The sequence below is a fragment of the Torulaspora delbrueckii genome, chromosome 2, assembly GCF_000243375.1.
Source record: "Torulaspora delbrueckii CBS 1146 chromosome 2, complete genome".
In the NCBI taxonomy this organism is placed as follows: Eukaryota; Fungi; Ascomycota; class Saccharomycetes; order Saccharomycetales; family Saccharomycetaceae; genus Torulaspora; species Torulaspora delbrueckii.
Genome location: NC_016502.1, coordinates 1013259 through 1040260, shown reverse-complemented (window position 1 = coordinate 1040260; position 27002 = coordinate 1013259). Strand labels below are relative to the sequence as shown.

At 41.5% G+C, this 27002-nt stretch overlaps 12 protein-coding genes and 2 non-coding genes across 14 annotated transcripts; 5 read left to right on the top strand and 9 right to left on the bottom strand.

Annotated features, from left to right (window-relative positions):
• Nucleotides 1-146: 146 nt before the first annotated feature.
• TDEL0B05850 (uncharacterized protein) lies at nt 147-1847 on the top strand (the record flags this gene model as incomplete). Its single annotated transcript, XM_003679877.1, has 1 exon — nt 147-1847. The coding sequence occupies one exon, from the start codon at nt 147-149 to the stop codon at nt 1845-1847; it is 1701 nt and encodes a 566-aa protein (XP_003679925.1).
• Nucleotides 1848-1960: 113 nt separating this feature from the next.
• Nucleotides 1961-2686, bottom strand: YCP4 (flavodoxin-like fold family protein; the record flags this gene model as incomplete). Its single annotated transcript, XM_003679876.1, has 1 exon — nt 1961-2686. The coding sequence occupies one exon, from the start codon at nt 2684-2686 to the stop codon at nt 1961-1963; it is 726 nt and encodes a 241-aa protein (XP_003679924.1).
• Nucleotides 2687-3881: 1195 nt separating this feature from the next.
• On the bottom strand, nt 3882-5315 carry CIT2 (citrate (Si)-synthase CIT2; the record flags this gene model as incomplete). The annotated part of the gene is made up of 1 exon (XM_003679875.1): nt 3882-5315. The coding sequence occupies one exon, from the start codon at nt 5313-5315 to the stop codon at nt 3882-3884; it is 1434 nt and encodes a 477-aa protein (XP_003679923.1).
• Nucleotides 5316-6064: 749 nt separating this feature from the next.
• On the bottom strand, nt 6065-6136 carry TDEL0Btrna7P. Its single transcript has one exon. It is a non-coding gene; the product is annotated as a tRNA-Pro (tRNA).
• A 599-nt stretch (nt 6137-6735) lies between these two features.
• TDEL0Btrna7N lies at nt 6736-6809 on the top strand. Its single transcript has one exon. It is a non-coding gene; the product is annotated as a tRNA-Asn (tRNA).
• A 588-nt stretch (nt 6810-7397) lies between these two features.
• On the top strand, nt 7398-9125 carry SAT4 (serine/threonine protein kinase SAT4; the record flags this gene model as incomplete). Its single annotated transcript, XM_003679874.1, has 1 exon — nt 7398-9125. One exon carries the CDS (start codon nt 7398-7400, stop codon nt 9123-9125), a length of 1728 nt encoding a protein of 575 aa, XP_003679922.1.
• Nucleotides 9126-10602: 1477 nt separating this feature from the next.
• On the top strand, nt 10603-14271 carry TDEL0B05810 (uncharacterized protein; the record flags this gene model as incomplete). Its single annotated transcript, XM_003679873.1, has 1 exon — nt 10603-14271. One exon carries the CDS (start codon nt 10603-10605, stop codon nt 14269-14271), a length of 3669 nt encoding a protein of 1222 aa, XP_003679921.1.
• A 126-nt stretch (nt 14272-14397) lies between these two features.
• Nucleotides 14398-15195, bottom strand: RVS161 (amphiphysin-like protein RVS161; the record flags this gene model as incomplete). Its single annotated transcript, XM_003679872.1, has 1 exon — nt 14398-15195. One exon carries the CDS (start codon nt 15193-15195, stop codon nt 14398-14400), a length of 798 nt encoding a protein of 265 aa, XP_003679920.1.
• Nucleotides 15196-15445: 250 nt separating this feature from the next.
• TDEL0B05790 (acetate uptake transporter family protein) lies at nt 15446-16273 on the bottom strand (the record flags this gene model as incomplete). The annotated part of the gene is made up of 1 exon (XM_003679871.1): nt 15446-16273. The coding sequence occupies one exon, from the start codon at nt 16271-16273 to the stop codon at nt 15446-15448; it is 828 nt and encodes a 275-aa protein (XP_003679919.1).
• Nucleotides 16274-16796: 523 nt separating this feature from the next.
• ADY2 (Ady2p) lies at nt 16797-17609 on the bottom strand (the record flags this gene model as incomplete). Its single annotated transcript, XM_003679870.1, has 1 exon — nt 16797-17609. One exon carries the CDS (start codon nt 17607-17609, stop codon nt 16797-16799), a length of 813 nt encoding a protein of 270 aa, XP_003679918.1.
• Nucleotides 17610-18052: 443 nt separating this feature from the next.
• On the bottom strand, nt 18053-18982 carry RPC34 (DNA-directed RNA polymerase III subunit C34; the record flags this gene model as incomplete). Its single annotated transcript, XM_003679869.1, has 1 exon — nt 18053-18982. One exon carries the CDS (start codon nt 18980-18982, stop codon nt 18053-18055), a length of 930 nt encoding a protein of 309 aa, XP_003679917.1.
• A 352-nt stretch (nt 18983-19334) lies between these two features.
• Nucleotides 19335-22445, bottom strand: ADP1 (putative ATP-dependent permease ADP1; the record flags this gene model as incomplete). Its single annotated transcript, XM_003679868.1, has 1 exon — nt 19335-22445. One exon carries the CDS (start codon nt 22443-22445, stop codon nt 19335-19337), a length of 3111 nt encoding a protein of 1036 aa, XP_003679916.1.
• A 790-nt stretch (nt 22446-23235) lies between these two features.
• PGK1 (phosphoglycerate kinase) lies at nt 23236-24486 on the top strand (the record flags this gene model as incomplete). The annotated part of the gene is made up of 1 exon (XM_003679867.1): nt 23236-24486. One exon carries the CDS (start codon nt 23236-23238, stop codon nt 24484-24486), a length of 1251 nt encoding a protein of 416 aa, XP_003679915.1.
• A 116-nt stretch (nt 24487-24602) lies between these two features.
• On the bottom strand, nt 24603-26339 carry POL4 (DNA-directed DNA polymerase IV; the record flags this gene model as incomplete). The annotated part of the gene is made up of 1 exon (XM_003679866.1): nt 24603-26339. One exon carries the CDS (start codon nt 26337-26339, stop codon nt 24603-24605), a length of 1737 nt encoding a protein of 578 aa, XP_003679914.1.
• Nucleotides 26340-27002: the final 663 nt, after the last annotated feature.

Here is a 27002-nt window from a genome sequence, read left to right as displayed (position 1 = left end):
CTTTTCGCTTTTCCCGCCTTTGGAGGTTAAGCGGTAAATTTTTTCGGCTCTTTGGCGATGAGCTATCAAACGAGCAGATCAAGAGCAGCTAGTCAAACGCTCATCTGGTGGTTAATCCTTATTTTGAACTGATATTCTTTGCTATAATGGGACCTGAACTCAAGAGACATCGGGCGAATCATTGTTATCGAATCAATATTTATGCGATTGCACCAACCCATCCACTGGGTATTAAGCCTTCTGGAAATGCACTTCTCTCAGCTGTTTCCAATGAGGAAGAAATAAACCGAAAACTATTGGGTGATCTGGCGCGCTTCCCCGAAGACTTACTGGTGGAGTTGTTGTCATATATCACAGATCCCCAGGACTTGAAAAATCTAGGACACTGCTCTAGAATATTATACGCATACACTTATGGTGAGGACCACTGGAGAAATTTGTATCTAAAAGAATATGAGCGTCTTGAAAAATTGAGGAAAAGTAGTGAAATAGTACCTTTTGGTAGCCAGAAATGGAGAGGTTCTTGGCGAAAATCAGTCCTAGCGTTAGATAATGAAGCTCTCGTTCAGGCAAATTCTCTGATCTTCTCCGATCTGTTGTACAGACCTTATCAGTGTTCTAATATCGATTACACGAGTTTGTTCAAAAGAATTATAGATTACGAAAGAAGATCTAGCGAGATGTGCCTTACATTAAATACAGAGTTCGGAGTTGAGCGTTTCCGTGAAGGATCTTTATCACTGGACGACTTCCAAAGCAAATATATCAATAAACCATTCATACTTCAAGCGGAAGCTGGTAGCAACAGATGGCCTAAATGGGGGTTTGATGAATTACTTAATATGTTCCCAGAGGAAAGCTTTCGACAGGAAGCTGTCCAGTGGAACCTATCAAAATACCTCGAGTACGCAAAAAATAATCGGGATGAATCACCTTTATATCTCTTTGATTGTAAGGGAGATCCAATGAAAAAGCTATCTCAGGAATACGAAGCGCCAGCGATATTCAAAGATGATGCATTCAAATTATTTCAAAGCGGCGAGGTTCAGTGCCGCCCAGACCATCGATGGCTTATCGCTGGTCCAGGTCGTAGCGGATCAACTTTTCACAAAGATCCTAATCACACATCGGCTTGGAATGCGGTGCTGACTGGAATGAAGTTATGGGTGATGTTACCGCCCGATGTTCAAGTGCCAGGCGTAAGCACCGATAAGGAAGAAGAAGAAGTCACTGCGCCTATTGGAACCTCAGAATGGATACTGTCCGGATTCTATAATGATGCGGTTAAATTGGCTGAGCTGGGAAAATGCATGATAACAGTTACTTTTCCTGGTGAATGCATTTATGTGCCCTCCGGCTGGTGGCATTCTGTAATAAATTTAACAGATTGTGTTGCCATAACAGAGAATTTTGTACCAGAGCCTCTTCTTGTTAAAGTTTTGAGTTTCTTGAAAGACAAGCCAACGCAGATTTCCGGTTTTCACTTGAAGGATTTAGGAAGATCGGTAGATGCATTCCTGAGAAATCTGCAAACGGAAGAAGCTTCTTCAGATACAGTCAATCATATATCAAGCTTGAAAGAATTCGTACAAGCTAGTAAAGAACATGAGTTCGACAATGAGGACTGTGGTGTGAAATGCGAGTCTGAAGTGTACGTTCCGGTCTACGAATTTTTTGTCGAACTCCTGAAGAGATCCAAGCATAAAGAAGCCGCCGAAATGGCTTTGGAAGAACTAAAAAAGTTAGATCAAATGAAGCATTCCGAGAGAGTGAGGGACTCAGATATGTGGAATGAACTAAAAAAAGGAAGCAGTGAGTCTTTCTCTTTCAGTTTTGACCTTGAGTGATCGCATTATGTATCAAGAAGGGCGAGATCAAGACTTTCTTCAAAAATTTATAATTATAGTACATCTAAGTAGGCCGTTGGCATGAATGCCGGTACCTCCAACTTCCACTTTAATCACATGATAGAGCAGCAATTCTTGCTTGTAGAAGATGGCTTTTCCTCGACTTTTTCAACTTGTCTAGTTGAGGATTCAGCCTTTTTAGTTGGCGATTTCTTCTTATGCTCAGCTGGCGTGGTAAAGAACTTCTTGGCGAGTTCGTAAAAAGTTTTACCTTGAATCTGGGCAGTCCTCAGTTCGAGTTCGGATGCTGTTCTTGAACCATCAGAGCCTGCCAAAGTTCCGGAACCCCAAGGGGAACCACCATGCACTTCGTCGATGTTTGCCAATTCTGCAAAGGCATTTTTGTAACCCAAGGGAATGTAAATAATACCGTGATGGCTCAAGTAATTCAATGCGCTCTTAATAGTGGTCTCTTGGCCGCCGCCGTAAGAAGCAGTGCTAACGAAAAGACCAGCAACTTTACCATGTAAAGTTCCCTCGGTCCAAATGGCACCAGTCTTATCCCAAAAGGTCGACCATTGGGCAGGCAAAGCACCAAATCTAGTGGGGATACCAAACAAGAATGCATCATATTCGACCAATTTTTCAGGAGTCATGATTGGGATATCACTTGACTTCTCAGGCGCATGCAATTCTTCCAAAATTTCATCGCTCAAAGTCTCCTCGACCCTGTAGAGGTCAGCTTTGCCACCTGCGGTTTCAATACCTTTTTGCAAAGCCTTTGCCAAAGTGTCGATATGACCGTACAAGGAATAAGTGATAATTGCAACTTTGACCATTTTGTTTTGAATCTTTTAATGAAAGTCAAGCAATTTTAGACTCGATTCAAATGACAAACGAATGAAGTAGACAACTTACTTTATTTTAGTTCTTTGTACATAACTTATATTGGTGAGATCCTTAACAGCTTTTCCTGCGGCTCGAGCCGTATTTCAGGAGACGGGGAGGGCCCGATATGGTGAGCTGCATAATATTATGAGTAAAAATGTGGAAGGTATTTGAGATTCGAACCAAAGATTACATGAATATTATATAATATTTTGTGATCATTTTCTCGTAATGCTTACAATATTTTACTAATTAATCATAATCATTGTCATAATCTGGGGCAAGGGATATTTCAAGCTTCGATGCTGTAAGAATCGTCCTCTTCCCAACGGCGTCTTCCGACATTAACGTGCCAAATTTTCCATTATCCCTTCTGAGATAAAGTAGTTCTGCGTACTTCAGTCGACTTCCATAGTACAGCTATCATTCTTCTATCAATCAACCCCCGTCGTTAATGGCGCGTATCCTATTCAGCAGGTGTATTTTTTCCGTCACTAGCGTCGTAATCAAGCCATTCGTAGCCGCCATTGCACTCTTTTTGTAATTTTACCAGTGAATGACTTTGCTACTGATATATATAACTTTCAATTGCATTCCAGGTGGTTGCCACCAGAATATGCCAAAAATATCGTTCTGGGTCGGATGCTCGTCAGTAGTATACTTGGATATCAAAGACATGCCAAAGCTTTCAAAATGAGCCTATGTGCAAGGTACATCTTGGGTTAAAAAGCATATATAAGTCTTTGAGATTTCTCAATAGTGCTATTGTATTGAACCTCATCACGGCAGTACAAAGCTTTAAGAGTAATGAATAAGCTCTGGTATCGGCCATCTAATACGTCTATATTTATGCTTCTCTTTGAAATAGAAACTATCCTATCTATCAGCGCAACCTGATCGACGGGATGATGCAAGATCGCCTCAGAATGCCGCCTTCAAAGTGACTAGCAAGTGAAACCTTCTATTAGATTCGTTCTTAAATACAAAATTCATAAATTTGTTAAACCTTTAGAAATAATATCGTAATTCGTTTGCAGAATACAGAAGTAGGAAGAAATCGAGGCTCCACCAACGAGATAATTTTACCGTTCTTGTCCCGAATGCAATTAGTGATTAACCCTGAATTCTTTTGTTGTTGTGAATGCTTTATTTGTTAGCGTTAATACTCTTAACCAGTTGAATATATTTTTCAGTGGAGAAAGATTTTGGTCTTTCGATGGAAGCACCAACGGCTCTGTCGATGATCAATTGTGGCAATACACCAAAAGCTCTGGAGACACCGAACAATACTGTGTAGAAAGAAGCCTCGGTCAAACCGTAGTATTGCAATAGAACACCGGAATGAGAGTCCACATTTGGCCATGGGTTCTTAGTCTTACCTTGTTTTGTCAATACACCTGGTGCCACTTCATATATGGTAGAAACTAGCTTGAATAGCTCGTAATCTGGGAAATGTTTTAGAGCGAATTCTCTTTGAGCAGTGTAACGTGGGTCAGTCTTTCTTAGAACAGCGTGACCGTAACCTGGAACCACTCTACCGGAGTTCAAAGTATCCCACAAGTATTTCTCGATAGTTTCCTTAGAGTAATCACCGTTAACTTCTTCTCTCAATTTGAACAACCATTCCAACACTTCTTGGTTAGCACGGCCGTGAAGTGGACCAGCCAAACCGTTCAAACCAGCGGCAAGGGATAAATAAGGAGAAGACAGAGCAGATCCAACCAAATGAGTAGTGTGAGCAGAGACGTTACCACCTTCGTGATCCGAATGGATAGTCAAATACAATCTCATCAACTCCACAAAATCTTTGTTTTGGTAGCCCAATAGTTGAGCCAAGTTCTTACCATAATCGGCATTTGGATCAACCTGGCTGACTTTACCGTCCTTGAAGACGTTACGGTAAATCTTGGATGCAATGACAGGCAATTTACCCAATAGATCCAAAGAATCTTCGAAAGTGTAATTCCAGTAATCCTTCTTGGCAACACCCTGGGCGTAAGCCTTTGCGAATTTGGATTCACTCTCCAAAGCAGTGACAGCGATAGAGAATTGAGCCATTGGATGCAAATCCTTTGGTAAGTTATCCAAAAGCGAAATCACGTACTCTGGAAGCTCTGATCTTGAAGCCAAATCAGCAGAGAAGGCTTTGACTTGGGCCTCTGAAGGAACTTCGCCAGTCAAAAGCAACCAAAACAAAGCTTCTGGCAATGGTTCATCACTGTTAGCAGCTTTTGGTAGTTCTCTTTGGATATCTGGGATGGTACGACCTCTGAATCTGATACCTTCTTCTGGATCCAACACAGAACCTTCCCAAACTAACCCTTTGATACCACGCATACCACCATAAGCCTGGTTTAATTTGACTTGATCAATCACAGTGTCGCCATGTTCTTTCTTCAATTGTTTAATCTCATCAACTTTACCTGGAATGATTTCTGCAAATCTCTCTTTTAGAGTCTTTTCGGCATTACTGTAAGGACGAGTAGCAACCAAAGATGCAATAGGAGAGTTATTCTTTGAAGAATATTTGAAGGCGTTTCTCTCCAATAGGTTTCTTGTCGATGTGCTTAGTACAGACATTTTGGGTTTGATATAGTATCGTACGCAAGATCAATGCAATTTCCTAGACAAACTACAGTTCAGAACACAGGATAACAAGAATATATATATATGTGCTGAGTGTATATTTATTGTTCGTTCTTTGATTGACAAAGTACGTGATGCCGGTCACACAGTGAAGTGGAAACCCATGGAGTTGCAGGGATATCAGTGGGCTGTAATTGGCTAAAAAGACGTTTTCTAAGCACTTTTTTTTGCACAAACAAACTACAGACAACACAGTTTGGGATCATTGAAGGCTTCAAGGTAAGGAAGGTCAGCAGCGGTCGCGGTCTCGCTTTAAGGGGGTCACGCACTTTTTCTTTGTTTTTGTTCGTTTAGCCGTGGCGCACGCCTCGCACAACTCGCATAGGAAACCCACCGCACTAGTAGTAGGCGAGGTGAAACCGCTCGATTACAACACTTGGAGGTCACACATTGATGATTGTATTGATAAGATGGTTATAGTTCAGCGGTACAGCTGTTTACTCTCTTATTAGTAACTGACTGGGGAGTTGGGAGTGTGTATTCTTGTATACGCTCGTATTCGTTTACTTGTGCCTCGGCGGTTAAATTCTTGCGTTGCGTCATAAGGTAAAAATGATATTTTTGCGTGACTTCCGTAATATCCCGGTCTCGGTTGCGTTCAACGGGTAGAGTTTGAAAGGGCGGTGCCGAGCGCGGTTCTAGCAGCGAACACAAAGTCTGAGGGAGCAAAAAATTGTTCAATGGGGGCGAGCCGGGACTCGAACCCGGGACCTCCCGCACCCTAAGCGGAAATCATACCTCTAGACCACACGCCCTAGTAATTGTTGAAATTTTGAGAAACATGTTGTCCTGTTACGGGGAAGAACATTTTGTTAAACTACCGTACATCTCGAAAACGAAGTTTTCATAGGAATACTGGAACTTATATTCCACAAGTAGTTTTCTATAACGGAGAAAATTTCTTGAAGGACGTTGTAGGCCACGATGAAACTTATTGCCCTGTTCCTGTTTTCGATTTTTTCATGGACAGTTGCCACAAATGCTACCGTGTGTCTAACAAACTAATGCGAGTAGATCTGAGGCAGCATATAAACATATAACAATTATAATGCGACTGCCTATGGAACTGTACTCAGAAGTGTGACTATAGAAGGGGATGACGTAAATCGTTTGCGAACCGACTAGTAGAGGGTTTGGTGGCCAACGAAACGATCGACTCGAAACGAGATGAAATACTAGAAAGGATCGTTAGGAACATTATCAAATCAATTTAGCCGGACAATGAGGCAGTGAACTCTAGGTACAGTGATAGTGAGTTAAAGCGCGAATACGAACTTTGCGGCAACGGACACCATTGTTATTTCATTTATTAGTATGACATAATCATAATTTTATTCATACATCGAATTTTGGAGACTCCGTGGCCAAGCTGGTTAAGGCGTGCGACTGTTAATCGCAAGATCGTGAGTTCAATCCTCACCGGGGTCGAATTTTTTAAATTTTTCATAACATCCACAGATTTTGAGGCGCCAAGCAAGAAAAAATTCAGTGCAAAAATTAAAACAAAAAAAGTTTCTCGCATTTTCAGGCAGTGGTAGGCCAATTTTTTTGAGTTTCCCAAATCGGAGCAGAGCTGAGAAGAGCTGAATGAGCCAGGGCAGCGCAGAGCACAGCAACGCTTAGTGCGCGATCCTCAATCACTGGTCAAACTCATTCGCAGCATTTCGTGAAGTTCTTACACAAGACTGTTATCATTTCGTTCCCAACCACTTTATCCCATCGTGGAATATACTTTTTCTTCTCGTTTCTCCCTAAGGTGCTCATTGCATATCCCATACCATCTCAGTAAGAACTGTCTAATAGAAAGAGTGACTGACAGATAGAGAGGAAGATTAAAATCTCTCATATTATTCCCCATTATTCAAGAGCCTCACGCAAGTTTGGCGTCTTTCACTAATCGGGTTTTACACGTTGGGTGGTTGAGTCAGGAATAGATACTTATCTGTTTCTTGGTTTACTGATAGATTAACTCCACCGCTCATCCAAAAGTTATATTTGATATTCTAAAGTACCCAAATGTTGACTAGCACTGACACTAACAAGCCTGTTGCACCTGGTGTATCGAGAAAGAACACTTTGTCGAAGGTGGCAAAACTATTTGGTGCAGGATCAAGCTCAAAGTCATCTGTAAACGTTATTGCCGATGCTCATTCCAACGCAACTGATAATTCAACTACAGAGTCTCTTCCGAGCTATAAATCGAAAAAGAATCCAGCAACTCCCTCACCACCACTGATACCTGCACATCCTCCCGCACCTAGTGCAAACCCTGGCAAATCTTTGATTTCCCCAATCACTTCGTCATCTTCTTCTTCGGTACGGTCGTCGATCTCTGGTGTTTCACTGTCATCTACGTCCCCTACTACTGCAAATGCATCTTCTTCAAAAGTACGAGATGGTTCAAACGCTCTGCCTTCTAACGATTCCAATGTCAATATCGCCAGTCATAGTAGTGTTACGAACCTTTTGCCACTCAACTCATCCCCCGCTCTATCTGGCCGGTTTGTAGTGCATGAGGACGGTTCTCATGAGCATCATTTGAAGAACGCAAAGAGGCAAGAAAAACTGACTAGTATGATCAAGAATATGGTGGGAGCTCAAAAGATCAGAGGTCAAGCAAAATCAGCCGTCCCCGATATAATGGCAGATACTACAAAGACTATCACACCTCAGCAAAGAACAGACCCACCTACGTTATTTGCTGGTCTGATGAAGCAGATGGCTAATATGAACGAAAATGATGGTGAAAAAGTGCCTTTCAGTGGAGCTTCTAACGGTACAGAAAAAAGATGGTACAAGAATGCTGCAGCGTATGAATCTGTTCCATCGTGGACCCCAGCTTTAAGCAATGCAGATTCTCGTTGTTTCTCTGAAAAATACGGCAGGTGTCAAGAAGTACTTGGTAAAGGTGCATTTGGTGTCGTGAGAATTTGTCAAAAGAAGAACCCTACACCAAATGGTAACAATAAGGAAATGCTATTTGCGGTCAAAGAGTTCAAAAGAAAAGCTTCAGAACAACCTGCTAAGTACTCAAAGAGGTTGGCCTCCGAATTCTGCATCTCCTCCTCCCTACGTCATACAAACATTATCATGACCTTTGATCTGTTCCAGGATGCAAAGGGGGAGTATTGCGAAGTCATGGAATACTGTGCCGGTGGTGATCTATTCACGTTGATCATTGCCGCAGGCAAACTAGAATATATTGAAGCTGATTGTTTTTTCAAACAACTAATACGAGGTGTTGTTTACATGCATGAAATGGGTGTTTGTCACAGAGACTTAAAGCCAGAAAATTTACTGTTGACTTCCAACGGTACTTTAAAGATCATTGACTTCGGCAACAGTGAATGTTTCAAGATGGCATGGGAAAAGGATATTCATTTGAGTGGTGGAGTATGCGGCTCCAGTCCCTACATTGCTCCTGAAGAGTATAGTCAGGAAGAGTTCGATCCAAGGCCCGTAGATATTTGGGCATGTGGTGTAATTTATATGGCGATGAGAACCGGTCGTCAACTTTGGAGGATTGCTCAAAAGGATGACGAATTTTTCGCTAAATATCTGAGAGGTAGAAAGGAGAAAGGTGGCTATGAGCCGATTGAAAATTTGAAAAGGGCGAGATGTAGAAATGTCATTTACTCTATGCTCGATCCCGTACCTTACAGACGAATTAGCGGGAAACAAATACTTAACAGTGAATGGGGTAGAGAGATCAGATGCTGTAACGATGGACATGCTATCAAATAGTAATAGCATCTCAACACATCTCTTAAAAGTCTTCGATGTGTTTGCAAAATATATTTAATTTATTTTACAGCTTCATTGTTTTCATTCAACATTGCTTCATGGTGATGTTGTATGGCTCGATGCGTTGATAGAAAGAAGAGTGGTCACGCACCGGAAGTTGGAACGTATAACCACTCAGGATCGCAGATCATTCGTGACCCCACAGCACTTGGATGGTTTTACTTTGAAAATTACTTGGATTAGACGTAATTAAGCAGGCCCAATGCGCTTACTCGGGCCACGCTTGATGGTCAAAAATGTGATGAGCATTCGCACTGAACCTTTGCCTCACCTGCGTATCGTTGCTCAACACGAAAGAAACAAAGGAGCCGTACTCACCTTGAAGCTCCTATTCTACCGAAGATCATTTAGTCTTCTTGATGCCCAAGGCCCTCTCTCTTGACACTGTGACAGCTTGACTATTCACACTCACCTGGGAGCCTAAATAAATTCTTGAAGGTCTCTATCCAACTCAATTTGAGTCCCACTGCATGGCGATTCTTCCGGCAGTTTTCTTGCCGTTCTTCTTTCACTTCTTCTCATATCTGCGCTTGCAATTCTTCTTGTATTGTTGCACTACTCCTTGCGACTCAGACACTCCTATAAAGACTATTGGAACTCTACCTCATTGCCTTCCACCTGTGCTGGCAGTAATTTGTGACTAGCGGATATCAGTCTATGTGTGCCTCTTTTCCTAACTCTGGTTTAATAGCAGCAATGAATTCCGGATATCATTTTGATTCCTTGGATTTGATACTTCATTTAACGGCGACTGAGCTATTCCTCAACGATGATTTCTTAAAAGGCAATAGCCCATTATCTTGATTCTTGATTGTTTTGGATCGTTTGAGCTGACCCGATGACCTGCATACATCTCAAAATGCTTCTTGTAGTGATGGGAGGTATCATTTGGTGGGCAATGTCATCTCTTGTCTTCTGATGATCTGGAACGTTTATTCCTCATTCTTGATAATTGTTGAGTTTCTGTTCGCCTGCCTTGTCAGTCGAGACTCAGGAGAAAAGCTTGCAAATTGAGTCCCCGATTTTCCAAGTCCCTGATATTCGTAAGTTAAGCAGTCATCATCATTAGATGAATTGGACTTTTCAAAATAGAAAAACATTAAGTACCACCAACCATGAACATCGATGAAAGGTAATCAATCGAGTAACTTATTCGATGATTCGGGTTAGTGATTAACCATCATGACTGAGTTCCCCCACATCACTTTTTTTTTTCTACCCGGTATATTCGGTGATTACGCTGAGAGTCTTTCGAGGCGACTAAAAAGTCTTAAAAGAGTTGAATCATTTTCTTCGCATTCTTCAGGTCTCATTGGACACAGATATCCAGCTCACCGTGTTGACTTCTAGCCACCATTAATCGTTAATTGGTCAATACCATTTTTAGTGCTGGAAAAAGGTCAAGTGGCTAGGGCAAATGCGAAATTCTAGGAAGCCCGGGCATGATTACGGAAATTCAAGCCTTTTGAAGGCGTTATACAATCAATACGAAAGATGGAGTGCCAAAATTATTAAACACCCCAGGGTTAACATCGTTTTACCTCTATTAATAGTAATACTATTGTCTTATAACTCAATTTTGCACTTTCGAAGCTCATCGCCTACAAATGTTTATATTGGCAGAGGACAGCTAATTAATGAAGGAGCGCAACCTGGTGGTTTCAAAATTGATCGTCAATTGACAATGATACAGGTTTGGGTAGAGTCTATAAATGAAGACAACAATATACTTGGGAAAAAATCGTTATTAGAATGCCTGGCGTTCCAAAACAAGATTACAAAAGGGATCCCAGAAGGAACAGCAGTGAACTCTCCATTTGAGATCTGGGATCAATCTCTAGAAACTCTACAAAGAGATCGTTCTCCATTGCATACCATCAACGCCAACAAAGTTGACATGCCACGTTACTCTTTCTTCAAGACATGGAAAGTAAATGGTTATATCACTTCCGCGGCAGGTTTCATCATTTCTGTGCTTGCTGAGACTAAGGAATTTTCAAAGGTTCAGCGGGTGTTGTCTGATAACATTGAGATTTTGAACACCATTTCGAATGTTACTTCGTTCCACATATTGGCTTCCGATGGGGCTTCAAAGATAAGAGGTGAAAGTGAACTCGCTGAGACGTTTAGCTTTTCATTCATAACACTCAGTAAGACGTGCAACTTACTATTACTACTTCTGCACGTTTTGCTGATATTTTACATCATCGGATCGATTAGAAGGCACAGATTCTCAATAAAATCCATCACTGGAATTACTATTGCTATGCTGACTCAAATTGTCCTTGCAATTACTTCCTCATTAACAGTCACCAATCTTATTTTCAAAGTTTCATATGATAACGTTCCCATCCGCCTCTTTACCTGGCCAATTACTATAATTTTATCGAGTTTGCAATTGCGTGCGATAGCTGCAGTATCACAGTCTACAACAGTTGACGACGACCACATCGTCGATGAGCCTGCAGCAGAGTTTGAGCACTCGACGCAGGAAGACAATGGTTTCAACGGATGCTTCAATGTTTGCCTATCGAGGTCACATTTCCAATCGATGAAGGGATCCGTCGTTTTCTCGCTAGCCGTGCTCTTTCTCTTTCCGTTCAGCAGAAGGATGACCCATTTCATGCTGCTTTCCTTATGGATAGGTCATTTCTTGCAGTTCACTTTCTTTTCAGCCGTATTGAGCCTCGACTTCAGAAGATTGGATGGAACTGATTTAGTCGAAAACTTCGAAAGTGACATACGGCTGGATGACGAGGTTATAGATATTTCCAAAAGGAAAAGCAACATCTTTGTCATACTTACATCTAGCAGAGTAACTAGCCTGGTTTCGGTATTGTATCTGATTCTTTGTAATCAGCGTTATTCATCAGTACGACCTTCATCATCCATACTTTTCAAACTATTCACCTATGGATGGCGTCGAGTATTCGAATTCAGAAGACCATTTTCGAGGGCCATCTTCGATCAAAATTTCGTCGCTGAATATGCTTTTGGTTCGACCACCGGATCAGATTCTCTGGGATGTAGAACCGTCACACTTTCCATGGAAAGTCCATTACTGACTCTCAAAAGCAAAAATAAGACTTTATCAAGAGAGGCAATTCAATCCTCCTACAAAAGCCTTTTTATTACACCATCATCCACATCATCGTACAAAATTGATCTCTATTATGCCCTCCAGTTCCTCGTTTTCATCATCCTTGCCCTTTCATGTACACTGCTGCTACTTCAAAAGCTGATGGAGCGGCTCGATATTGCCAAAACTGTCAATTTATTTGATGGCGGCTCAAACGCAAAGCATGGGATCTCACGTAACTCCAATGTAAAGAATAAGGAGGATTCAGTGGGCGACCCTCATCTAAAGGATCAGGTGCAAGTTACTACGACAGATCATTTCCATATGAAAGAGCTATACCGAGGCGGTCACAGCTTAGATATCATGATGATTGCTACTTCTAAAGCGCCTTTTGTGGTATCTGTGGGTTTGGATCATTGCGTATCCGTGTGGTCGCCTTTAGTTAATCCGATCCCCAATCCGACTAAGATTGCATTACCTCGCAAATTTTGGCCCCTATCCAAGGTCGTCTTGAGTAACGACGGCAGTTACATAGCCTTTTTTGGGGAGAATGGGTTCATCACTACTTGGTCCAGGAGACACATGAAGTTTATCTGGGAGCTGAAACTTAAACAGTCCTCCTATAGCGAAGAGAATGTCGCGCGTCCTTTGGAAGCCCTGTTCAGAAAAATTACTGTTCCAGCATTCAGAAGCAAACATCTACAATCTTTAGCGAAAAAGGCAGAAGCTAGCGGAAGGCGTGCAAGTGTCGCATCATCAGAATTTGTTCCCATTGTCACTGGGGGGCTGGATGCCACTTATGAAAAAGTTGAGCAAATGCCAATAGATGACGATGATAAAAATGAGCTAGTATTTGTAACACCCGCAGGACTCATTTACAGTGTTCGTGACGACGGTAACATTAAAGTAGAGGAATTGACCTCTTCAACCCATGGATTTAAATCATGTAAACTTCTATCCTCGCCAAGAGTGAATGATCGGTTGGTTGTATGCGATGAAATTGGGGACTTGTATATCGCAACTGTGGTTAACAATAAATGGAGAACAAGAAAGTTGGAAGTAAACTACAGCAGAATTTTGAAACCCGCTCCAAGCTCCTGTGAATTTAAGACAATGCAAGATGATACTGATTTTGCACTGACTTCGGCAAGCACTGACCATACAATAGAATTGGTCTCATTTGTTGGACTGATCGTTCGCGTCATTGGCAAGACAGCTGATTTGCTGGATGCTCAGACCGGTACCGTGATAAGATCTTTTGCGATAGATCGTTTCAAACCCAATTCTTTGAGGGTGTTTCATGACAGTCCAGTTCATTGTAAATTTTGTGGTAGTGCGTCAGTGGCCTCCTTTTCTATTGCTTACTCAAATGAGGAGTGTGAGCGCGTTACAATGCATACCTATAAGCTGGAAAGTAAGACAAAAACTAGTATCTGTCTCAGAGTTGAGCGTGATTTAAGGGAAATCCGTTGTTTGGGTATGGAGTCTGCTATAGACACCGTCCACTATATTTACGACGTTGAAGATTGGTGTGTTACAGATAACAACTTGTTAATTGGAATTCGTAAGATTCCACAGCAAATTGGATCAACCAAGATCGGCTCCTCATCTATATCTGTGAATCCAAACAATGAGGAAGCTGGCTCCATAATGAGCCGAAGAAAAGAAAATAAGCCTGTTCGAGACGAATCTTCAGCATATCTTGTCCACAACATTTGGGAAGGGTGGACGATGTCTGCAACTGGCAAATTTTCGTTGCACAAGATTCCAGTGGGTGTGAACGGTCTGGTCTCAGACAGGCTTGGTCCATTGGCCAAATTTGGGGCCAAAGCAGTCATTGTTGGATTTGCAAACGTCATGGATATGTTCTACATCGGACATGAAGATCTGATCTTTAGCACTGAAACAGGTGATGCTTCCAAGGAGGAAACAGGCCTAAGATTTGTAAATAAACGAAGGGATAGGTTTTCTCACAGGAAATTACCTATTAACTATAACAGCTTGTGAATACCACGAAGAAATTATTTATATTCAACAGCATTTAATTATTAAATAGTAGAACAAGATATCGTAACAGTTTCATACTGTACAAAGCTTGGTGGAATAGATAGCCAAGCACTATGAATTATGAGTCTACTTAAATCCTAAAGCACATATATCCAAACTTTGCATTTGTTGTAACAGGTCGGCAATCTTATCATCAAGCAGGCCGTTTGCGTAATCGTCCCTTGATTGTTGGTCCAAATACTGTTGAATTTGGGCCAATCTTGTGTAACCATCAGTACAAAATCTCAGCTGGATCTTGACTAAAGCTTCGAAACTTGGATCGTAGTATGGTACCCTTAATGCAATCAATTGTGGTAATTCCTGTTTAAGTTGGTCATTCAAATTATCAAAGATATCCTTCGCCAATGCCATTTCCTTCTCAGATCTGGGTAGCTTGGATGCATCCTTCGCAGGTTTATCGACCAACCTACGAACTTTAGCCTTGGCAGCATCGTAATCCTGTTTCTTGTGTTCTCTCTTTTTAATTGCCTCGTCGATCTCTTTGAAATAACCAGAGAATTTCGACACAGGGTCGAGGACTGCTTCTCTAAATGGACCATCCAACTGCTTAACAGTCTCTGAATCGAAATCTTGCACGCATTGTAAATAGTAGTTACCCACGTTGTAACCACCACTGCTGATGTACTTTGAATCGTCGTATAAGTTAGATATCACTTCAGCAACGGTAACTTGAGAAGCTGTAACAGCTCTTAAAGAATCCAAATAACCCTTGGACTCCTTTTGCAAAGCTTCACCGGCCCTTTGTAGCACTCTGTAACGACGTTCTTCGATATCATACTCCTTATCAATTGTCTTATCGATATTCTTCACGATGACACTGTTGCCCGCTCTGTTGATAGCCTTTTTAAACCCTTCCCAACTCATCGCACTAATCTACTGTTTAATCTTACCTATGCTATCTTTGTGCCCTGTCTTGAACCTTTCAAGGTGGGCTCCTTTTCCTTCAAATTGGCCTCGCTTAGTCAAGCCCTGACCTTATATGGCGATGTATGGGCGTGAAGATCACCAAGTTTCATCAACGTTTCAAGACAGCTAGCTTAGTTTGAAAGTTAAATGTGTTCCCCATGCTCAGCATATTAGTTCTTAATGTATATATATATATATAAGTGTCCTGTTATAGATGTCTTTCGTTTGATGGTAGTGGTATGGAGTGGGCGATGATATAGGAGTTTTGTTTATTCGTTAGACCTGCGAATGCATTGTACCAGGCGATGAACGAGACTATGACGCCGACAACACCACCTGCTCTATCAATGCTTTCTTTACCAGTAAACTCTCCTATGGATAAGAGCAGGAAAGTTACCCCTAGTAAGAAAAAGAGTGCAAAGAACATTACGGTTGATTTCATCGTACAGACACTGAGTCCAAACGTGAATATACACCAACCGAGTAAATAGAATCCCAATGCTGAAGCCAGTTCTGATTCTTTATTCTCATATGCGTCAAGTATCCCAAACCATGGAATATAAATAGCACCAAAACTTAACCAAAACCCACCGTAGGAGCACAGCGCAGTACCACCAAAAGTATTTTCCAAAGCAATTTCCCAAATCCCAGCGACTAATTGTACTAGACCACCATAAAACATAGCAGGCCCTACTACCACATTTGGTATCACAATCCCCATTGCCTTGGCGTTGAACATCGACAAGACAAAAGTAGTCAATGCAAAACCTGAAAGTCCCAAAGGAGCAGGATTTGCAAATTTGTGTAATGAAGGTGGAGCCAAACCAGGGTTCAACGTACCACCAAATGCCTCGATCAAATCATTTTTCAAAAATTTTTGACGACCAATATGAATATACTCATTATTAGAGCCCGTTGTAAAAATCCTATGCACTGGTTCAGCTGTTTGTGATTCCGGCCCATTATCATGCACCGCCTGCGGTGACTCAAAATCGCTTAGATGTTCTTGTGAATCTTTAAATTCGTAATCGTTCATCTCAATTGTATTCCAACCTCTTGGGAAATAACAGATCAAGGCCTCTCATTCTGCCATTATCGACCACTTTTATACCAGAACCGCAAGTAAAAGCTATTATGACCGAGTCCGAACCCCTCAAGCTCTTGTCAGCTTTAGCTGCGTGACAACTAGCAACGTTTGCCAAGTATATTGTAGAGAAGACACTTATGAGCCGCTTACCTCCGAGTTACTCCGGCGGGGCCTCGAGCAAAATTTGATGACTTGCTTGAAAAAGAGAGGGGCATAGCGAGAGAGGGGATTCGTTCAGGGTTTAGGGTTAGATCGGAGGACCGGTGGAGCGACAGTGCCACAAATTCGTGTCGTTTATATTATATTTCTTATAATTATAATATTATTGTTATTATTGTTATTATTATTGTTATTATTGATATTATCATCAAAATGATAACAAGTAGATTTTCATAAAATTAAATAGCGTAAAATAAATGTCTTGAGCTCATTAAAAAGTGGAAACGAATGCTTCCTGCGCATCGTTTTAGTATTAAAAGATAGTTCTTTCGTTGGTTGGTAGTGCATATGGACGGGCTAGGATGTAGGAGTTCTGTCTGGTGGCAACACCTGCGTATGCATTGTACCAGGCAATGAACGCAACAATCACACCTAAAACACCACCTGCTCTAATGACACCGACTCTACCAGTAAACTCTCCAATCGATAACAGTAGGAAAGTGATCGCCAGTAAGAAAAACAGGGCAAAGAACATCACCGTAGATTTCAAAGTACAGATAGTCAGTAGGAAAGTGAAGATACACCACCCTAGTAAGAAAAAACCTAATGCATTGCTCAAATCTTCCTCGTGATCTTCGTAAGCGGTTAGAATACCAAACCAAGGAATATGAATTGCAGCAAAACTTAACCAAAACCCACCGTAGGAGCACAACGCAGTACCACCAAAAGTATTTTCCAAAGCAATTTCCCAGATCCCTGCTATCAATTGCACAAGCCCACCGTAAAACATTGCCAATCCGACGACGACATTGGGCACCAAAATGCCCATTGCACGAGCGTTAAACATCGACAAGACAAAAGTAGTCAAAGCGAAAGCAGACAAACCCAATGGAGCAGGATTAGCAAATTTGTGCAATGATGGGGGAGCCAAACCTGGGTTTAAAGTACCACCGAAAGCTTCATATAAATCACTTTTCAAAAATTTCTGACGTCCAATGTACAAATATTGATTATTGTCACCAGTGGTATAGATCTTACCCAACTCAGCATCTGCACCTACGTTCTCAGGATCATATACTGGTTCATGACCATCAGTGTTGTGACTAACTTGTTCTTTGTCGGACATTTCAATATTTGTGTGGCTTTTTGTGAGATTTGTTTTTAATTAAACTATTTACTTAATTAGAAGAAATCGAATTACTATTCTAGCACTACGAGTACTTGTCTCTTTATAGCTCAGAACTGGACCCCTGTAATTGTGGCACGCCGTTCGAGGACCCTGGTAGATTGTTTCTCCACTTGTTGATTCACCCCAAACCTGTTGGATCGTACCACTCCCCACAAATCGATGGCTGACACTTAGTGTCACTCCTTCCTGCTCACAGCTCGAAACGGCCCACTCCTCAGGATGGCCCCGCTCACCACGGTTCCTCACTCCAGGGGAGACCCGCCGCGCTCGGACTTTCATGTAAATCATCTCCGAGGACCGACATCTAGCGGTGCCGTGCTCGGAACGTGTTTTCTAGAAAAATTTAACTATTTTATTGTCTATCGGTATTGTAAGTCATCTCATAAGGGCCATTCGTCTATGTAAACGGCTTCCTTCTCACCCTGTGAAGGTGAAATGATGTTGAAATAATCAAAGATCGAAAATCCCGTGTCTTCTTTCGAACTCACCCCGCTTTGGGTCATCTGTCTTACGCTTTGTAAAGTTACTTTATAGCAGTCGTGTGTTACTTTCTCAAGTTTGTCATCGTAAACTAGAACGTCACATAGTGAACGGATATTAGCGGTACTCAATTCGACGTTTGCAACCTGGGCTGCGGAGATGAAGTCTAATATTTCTTGTGTGGTTGAGTGGTTATTTACACTTGGTGCGTAAAGTCTCTCTTTTTGGCCCTGGCTGAAATTCTTGAATCCGTTGGGGTATGTTCGTTCAGATACAAATCTCCAAACGATCGTCAGTAGACTGTTGATGAATTCTACGTCTAGTTCACTGTCCGTGAACCAGGGTCCACCAGTGACATCGATCGACGGTTGTAAATTGTAGAGCATGTAAATTTTCCTGGTTGGGAATTTGACACTCTTGACACTCTTGACATATCTTTGTGATTCCAAACTCTTTAAGCATTTTAGTACTACATGTTGGTGTAGATTGGTCTTTGCCTTGATTGTCTTGGTCCATATACCTTCTCTACCACTTGCCTCGATGTAGGAGTACACTAGCGCTTCTTCTGCAGACATTGCAGATTTCTTTTGGGCCTCTGATACATCCACGGCTTGGAATTTCAGCTCATTGTTTTGCTTGATTAGTTTGATAAGGTTCTTGTCAAGTAGTTCCTGTACGATGGTCATCAGGTCATTTAGAGAACCGAGCCCTGAATGCTGTTGTAATTCGGGCTGTGTGTACATAGCGCCGATCCCACCGACTAACATCTTGTTATGGAGTTCTCTGGCATTGTCTGATAGGTCGATTGACGACCCTAGTAGGCTATTCATGTTTACTCTTTTGGGCGGTGATGTAGCTCATCGCATGGTTTTCTTTATCGTGATCTGAAATTTGTTAAAATTCAAGATGATCCGTCAAGAGTGACATCAACTGAGCCTTACGCTTTATAAGCGATCGATGACTGCCTTCGTGTGTTCACCTAGTCGCCTATCCTTACACCATTATGCCCTTTATGAGAGCTATTCAAGATTTCTTTGAGTCAGATTTTGAATTTTTTTGTGTACCAAAACTTTGAAGTTTTAACATTCTGTGGGGCTCCTACTCATGTCTCAAAAGATACAAATCTCAACAAAAGAATAAATTAATTTACAGTTTAATCTATTAATGTCTACATAAAGGTTTCTACTTTTGTTCTACGACAATTAGCTTCAATGCCAGATAACCTACCAAGAGGAAAAACATGTTGAATAGCCCGAGAACCTTGATATCGAAGGCTAGATTCTGCACAACAAACCCAAATGTACTCAAGATAGTAGCACCTGGAACTTCGATTTTGAGTCCATATTTCGTTTCTCTCAACGTCAAACTCTTGACTTCATTAATCAACAGCGACTCATAGGCGTAATAGAACAAGGAGAGGTTCTTGAGATACTTGAAGGCCGCACTCGTAATATCCTTGGTATTGATGAACAAGCCGCTGAACAATAGAGATCCCAACAGGACCAAGACACTGAAGATGATCGAATTGTTCAGATCTTCAAAGATAATACCGATCGCTAGTATTTCTAATGAAATGCCCAGGTTGAACAAGATGAGAACACCGATAAAGATAAAAAATGCTTGATTCTTCATGTTAAGTCCCACCAATGGATAAACCACCAAAGCCAACAGAGTTGGAGGGATGACTCTTAAGGGCAAAACATCACTCAGTATCTTACTGATGAAGTAGGCCAATGGACTGTAGTAATTGTTTGAACGCTCCTTGATAAAAATGATTCTCTCCATTGCAAAGGAGCTTAGACCAGTGAATGTCACAAAACCGAAATAGGTCAAGATAAAGAAGAAGAGACCCATTCTGTTTTGGAATCCACTGATATCGTTCGATACATCATAGTAAAGAGTTCCCAAAAACAAGGCAAGTACCAAAGTCAACAAGTAGTTTGCCAAAAGCAGTTTTGGGTTCCTGTAAATGTTCTTGAAGGTTCTTGAGCACAAGATGGACAATTGTTGCAAAAAGGTTGCTGATTTTAAGGATTGTGGCAATTGAATAGGTGATTGTTCATGGTTTGCAATCAATGTATCGATATCGAACTTGAGCTCTGCAAAATAAGGACCTTCTTTGAACTTGTTATTCAACAACTTCGTGTTCATTGAACCAACAGTCTCTGCTTGAGGATCGCTGCTTTCCGATAGTAGATTTCTGATCTCATCCCTATGTCCAGCAAAATGTTCCCATTCACGTTGATTGAAGGAACCCACAGAATTAGTCCTGTCTTCCAGCGCTGGATGAACTGAATCTTTCTTTGAAGAAGGATTGAAGAGCGCGGCGGAAGCCTCAATGTCATCACTAGGGGAACTTGCAGCGAATCTTTTCTTTGCACCTTGTGATTCGAAAGTAATGTCGATAAGATAGTCCGCAATGTTATAATCAGAAGGACAGCGATAGCCATTATTACGCAAGAATTCACCGACGCGAATAGCATCTCCAGAGTATACCATTTCACCATTACTCAATAACACTAACTTGTCGAACAACTGGAAGATATTAGATCTTGGCTGATGAATTGAGAGAACCAAAGTTCTATTGTATGTCTTGGCCAATCTGACAAGACATTCTACGACATTGTTTGCGTTGTTGGCATCCAAGCCTGAAGTTGGCTCATCTAAGAAAAGTATCAATGGACTGGTCACTAGCTCGCAAGCAATTGAAACACGCCTCTTTTCACCACCACTGATGCCTCTTTCGAAATCGTTACCAATGACGCGGTCCTTAATATCAAGTATTCTTAATTCCTCCAAAACTTGATAGACTCTTGTCTGTTTAGCAGCAAACGAGAATGATCTTGGCAGACGCAAGAGAGCACTGTTCAAGACAGTTTCGTAGACAGTCAAAGTAGGTAATAAGTAATCATCTTGGTCCACAAATCCAATCAATTTTGTAAAATCCTTCCTGGGGATATCGGAACCGTTTACCTTAATGCTTCCCGTAACTTGACCAGTCTTCCTCTTCATCGCCAAGATGTCTAACAAAGTAGTTTTACCGGCACCAGAACCACCAAGTAAAGCCATCATCTGGCCAGGCTTAATGATACCACTAATACCTTTCAAAATATTTTCGTCAGTCTTCGAACTACTAACATTGTAAGTGATATTTTCAAAACTCAATGCTGCAGCATTATCGGATTTCAAGAAACTCTCGTCAAGAGTTTCCACTTCATCAACCAAATGGATGGTACCATTCTTGAAAAGGGTTGATTTTGAGATGTAAAACGAGACAAATGTGATCAAGGCCAACAACGACATCGACGTCAAACTCAGGATCACTTTTGCATGCCACGACATTGCAATATCCTTAGAAGGAGGATTATAACCTGGGATCTCACTGTAGTGCAAACATTCACCAGATTCACAATGCAGCGTGATATATGGGTCACCAAAAATTGTTTCGATCAAATCATTCATAGAAGGTTCCTTAAACTGACAGTTCTTAGCATCCAAATCACAACTGAAATCACCGGGTCCCTTAATAGTCTCAGTTAAGAAATCAGAAATATCAATCGACCCGTTTGCTCCACAAAGCATCGCGTCTGGAACACATTTACATTGAACATCCTTACAGTTGTAATGCGATGAATTGGTTTTCAAATCGTATTCAAAAGAACAAGTATCCAACCCACAGTAAAAACTCTCCTTACGATCTATCCAAAACTGAAAATTACAACCTTCAGTCTTCTTATCACACGAGAAAGTAACTTGCGGTATCTTCCCATTAAGAATCTCCAGAATTTTTTCATTGGTTACATTACAACCTTGATACAACTTGTTTACAATCATCCCATTCTTATAACAAGTACCTTTTAACCCCTTCTCAGGCATAAATGCATCACATACAGAATCTTCTTCGCAGATATTACAGTTTATACCACCCCAGCCGACATCACATTCACATTCGTTGGTGTCATCAGGGCGACGAGGTCTCTTGTCGTTATCATCTGAAAGACCACCACAAACAGGTATAGAACAATCATCACCTGTGAAACCTGCTAAACACTCACATCTACCAGTGTTTGTATTACATTCAGAAAACTGCTTACACTCAAAAATCGGCAGCGCGCAGTTAAAACAAGGTGGACATTTATCATCATCATCTTCCATGGTCCTGCCATAGCCCGATTCTTTCTTACTCAATAAAGTTGTTCGCCCAGTTTCTCTAGCGGCAAATACAGGGGAGGCAATAAGGAACACTCCAACAAAGGCAATCAATAACATATTAAGCGAACGGAAATCTCTCATCTTAGCATATCGATATCCAGCAACCCTCGAACTCACCTTAAAGCCTTAATGGGGTCTATTGAGACTACTTTTACGTTTCTGATAGACCGTTATAGAAGTGCTACCGCCGTTGCCACCCACCCTATACTGCAAAATAACAAACATGGAAATTCTAATTCTGAGACCGAAAGCCGGGTACTAATGTGGTTAACAGCATCACGTGACCCATAATTGAGATTCCACTAATTTTCATGGCCCCTAAAATCTTGGAACCACTTCGGACTTCCTGTATTCCTCTATTTCGTGGGCTTCCACTAAACGCCATGTCAACCGCTGCTCGCATACAAGTTATTACGTTGATCGAGCAAGTAAGCAGTAGGAAGTTCAATTGCCAGCTCATGTAGCAGTCGTTCCACCTCTGGAATGGTCTCAAAATGTGTAAAATTTCCTTGCATACCCTGCGGTTGCAACTTTGCACCGTTCGACTTTCTCTCACCACCTCCCTGGTTGCCCAGTAAGTAGTATGCTGCTACTCACAGAGACACTCAAACATCATGTTATCCATCTGTCTTCTACTAGCCAACCATGCGTGCCACAATTTTCCAATTGATTCTACTTAATTCTATTCTTGCCAGAGGGCTAGTTGAGAAGGTCTTTCTTTTTCATTCAAGAATTGATATATAAAGTACCAGTTCAATTGATGTAGTTAAACCTTTCAATCTTGAATTATTTATTGGTTTCTTAAAAGGCTGAGAGTATTTTGTTTTAACAAAAAACAATCAAAACCCACATTTTAATCAAACGATTCACAATGTCTCTATCTTCTAAGTTGACTGTCAAGGACTTGAACTTGAAGGACAAGCATGTCTTCATCAGAGTTGACTTCAACGTTCCATTGGACGGTAAGACTATCACTTCCAACCAAAGAATTGTCGCTGCTTTGCCAACTATCAAGTACGTTTTGGAACATCAACCAAAGGTTGTTGTCTTGGCTTCCCATTTGGGTAGACCAAACGGTGAAAGAGTTGACAAATACTCTTTGAAGCCAGTTGCTGCTGAATTGGAAAAACTTCTAGGTAAGCCAGTTACTTTCTTGAACGATTGTGTCGGCCCAGAGGTCAACAAGGCTGTTGACGGTGCTAAGCCAGGTTCCGTTATCTTGTTGGAGAACTTGCGTTACCACATCGAGGAAGAAGGTTCCAAGAAGGTTGACGGTAAGAAGGTCAAGGCTTCCAAGGAAGACGTCGACAAATTCAGAAAGGAATTGAAATCTTTGGCTGATGTTTACATCAACGATGCTTTCGGTACCGCTCACAGAGCTCACTCTTCTATCGTTGGTTTCGACCTACCAGAACGTGCTGCCGGTTTCTTGTTGGCCAAGGAATTGGAATACTTCGGTAAGGCTTTGGAAAACCCAGTTAGACCATTCTTGGCTATTTTGGGTGGTGCTAAGGTCGCTGACAAGATCCAATTGATCGACAATTTGTTGGACAAGGTTAACTCTATCATCATTGGTGGTGGTATGGCTTTCACTTTCAAGAAGGTCATTGACAACACTGAAATTGGTGACTCTATCTTCGACAAAGCTGGTGCTGAAATCGTTCCAAAGTTGGTCGAAAAGGCTAAGAAGAACAACGTTGAGCTTGTCTTGCCTGTTGACTGGGTCGCTGGTGACGCTTTCTCCGCTGACGCTAACACCAAGATCGTTACCGAAAAGGAAGGTATTCCAGCTGGCTGGCAAGGGTTGGACTCCGGTCCAGAATCTAGAAAGTTGTTTGCTGCTGCTGTAGCAAAGGCTAAGACTATTGTCTGGAACGGTCCACCAGGTGTCTTCGAATTCGAGAAGTTCGCCGCTGGTACCAAGGCTCTATTGGACGAAGTTGTCAAGTCCTGTGAAGCTGGTAACACTGTTATCATCGGTGGTGGTGACACTGCTACTGTTGCTAAGAAGTACGGTGCCACTGACAAGATCTCTCACGTCTCCACTGGTGGTGGTGCTTCCTTGGAATTGTTGGAAGGTAAGGTTTTGCCAGGTGTCGACTTCTTGTCTGAAAAGAAATAAGTCTGGTAAGGAATGCACTTGATTGATAGACTCATTATGCTTCTAAGAATTTTTTACCAACCAAAATCTATATACGAATGAATAACGCTCTTTAATGAAACGATCATTACAATAAGTTAAGTCTTTTGTCTCTTTTTAATTATACTATTTCTTTCCTCGGGCCCTACATATTCCTCACCTAGAAGTTCGAAGATTCTTTCCTCATCGAAGCTCTCGAGCAATGTGGTCTCCCCTCTGTACAGACCATGTTGGGTTAATTTCATTCCTTTCTGCGCGGCCTGTATCCTGATCCATCTGTTAAACTCTTTGGGACCAGTCCACTGTAACCTTGCCGCTCCCAACTCTGACCATCTGCAGCAGAAAAAATCAACTCGCCGGCATGGGTGATCAGTTGAATTTAGAGACATGAACTGATCAGTAGGCTCTAATCGAGTGTATTCTTTGTTTTTTACTTGGAGATATTTTGGATCGAACTCGGAACGCAATTTGAAGCCCAGATAGAATTTCTTCAGCACTTCAGCAGCTGGTGGATAATCGTCATCTGATGGAATCCTAAGATCACATTTTGATATTCGTTCTGTAATTTTGTGCTTGAAAACCTGTCTTATCTTGGTTGTCAGCTGCAAAAAGCAGTTCACGTAACCCTTGTCGTAGAGATTGAGCGCTAATCTTTCCATGACACGCCCAATCTCACCGGTATCATCCAGACCCTTTTTGAAGAAAAGTAAATCAATATCGCCACACTCAAGAGCTCCTCTAACGTAGCTGCCTTGCAGCTCGACCTTGAATTCAGGGTCAATTTGTTTCAAATTATCTTTCACTACTTTGAGAACTTCCTCGCATTCGGCTCTAGAAATTCTCTTCAGCCAGTCTTCATAATATGACCATCCAAATAAAACCGTCCAATCTCTCAAGAATATTTCGGGAAATTTCTTGGAAACCTCGGAGAACGTTGTTAAACCCAATAAATTCCACCTTTTAGCACTGTAAACTCCAACATCATGGCACTGAGTATAGTAGTTTAACTTTTTCTCTAAATCAAACGCCTCATCAAGTCCCGGAAGCCCACCAGTATCAAGGATTATCTGTATCTTTCTGGCAATACTTGAACCAACACTGGCAATTTCTCGTCTTGCTTGTTCACCAGATAAAATCTCAAAGGGATATCTCTCAACGCCAATCTTGGCTAATTTATAACCCCGCGAACGATATCTATCGCCCTTAACATCATACCTCTTCGCGAGTCTACCCAAGGCCTTGATAAGTAACTCATTTTTTGATGTCTTGTCCTCATCTATTAGCCTTGTTAACCTCTCTGTTGGGACTTCAGACGGACTGGATAACTTCTCAGACGGCAGATTCTCCCCGGTATCCATATGCTTGTCTGCGGAAGCATGAGAGCCAGCGGCAGTCTCTGATTGACTTTTGTACTGGACTTCCTCACTAGGAACTTCATTAATTGAATTTACCCCTTCAACACTCACCTGAGAGTCGCCTAATAAATCTACCTCTTCCAGATCAATAAGGCGATCCGCTGTGAGACTAATCTCCCCCAACTTTAGCCATTCACTGATGCAACTTGCCCTCACGCATAAAGGTTTCTTTTGCACTATGATTTTCCATAGCTTGGTCGCATCAAGTTCTAGCTCTCTTCTGAAGAGCTCAGTATCTGCTATTTTTTGACTGGAATCGACAAACGTGTCATTTATCAAAATGATTAGTTGCTGCTTTATGGACTCGGTATCGTCAGCTTGTAAGCCACCATTATCCTCAATCAACTGAGAAATAAACCTGAGAGTGTATGATCTGCTATTAGGAAGGATAATAAAAATCTTTCTTTCAAATAGGCCCATATTCGTTTATTAGGGTTTAAAGTCGATAGATATTTTTTATCAATATAGTTGCATGCGGGACTGATGAATCAAAGGAAATGGAGCATTGTTAAAATTATCATTGAAAAACGCGGTGATTAAAAGGCTCTGTTTGCGATCTTAAACAAAATCTAGAATACTGGCAATTATTCTTCCTGTGATAGCTTTAGCAAATCTAACCCAACCTGCTTGAACTTTAAAAGAGTAGCAAATGTTGGAATATGAGCTAAATCCAGCCCTAAGTTCTAGTCATCTGCAATGCGAATCCTATCTCACTCGGTAAGAAATCATGTTTATCAGTCAATAGCTTACACTCTTCCTCAGATCTTTTCAGTTCAAGAGAGTTTACTTTTCGGTAGCACCAACATTTGTAGAAAAACCTGCCGTCTCTCCTCCAATAAGATCCTCTTGACCGTGATATGTAACTAACAATAAATGAGGTTTTATGAAAGCTGCAACAAAACACATCTTCCCGCCTCCTTCTCCATGAATGTTTACAAAAATTCGAATATCGAAAAAATAAATAGCGGTCAATGTAGAACCACAAACTAGCGCTACGAAACGATGAGGTAACCTGGATATTTATGTAGCTTGTCGCGAACTCCCATTTTCTATTATACTACAAGTGTCAGCGTCACAAAAAAT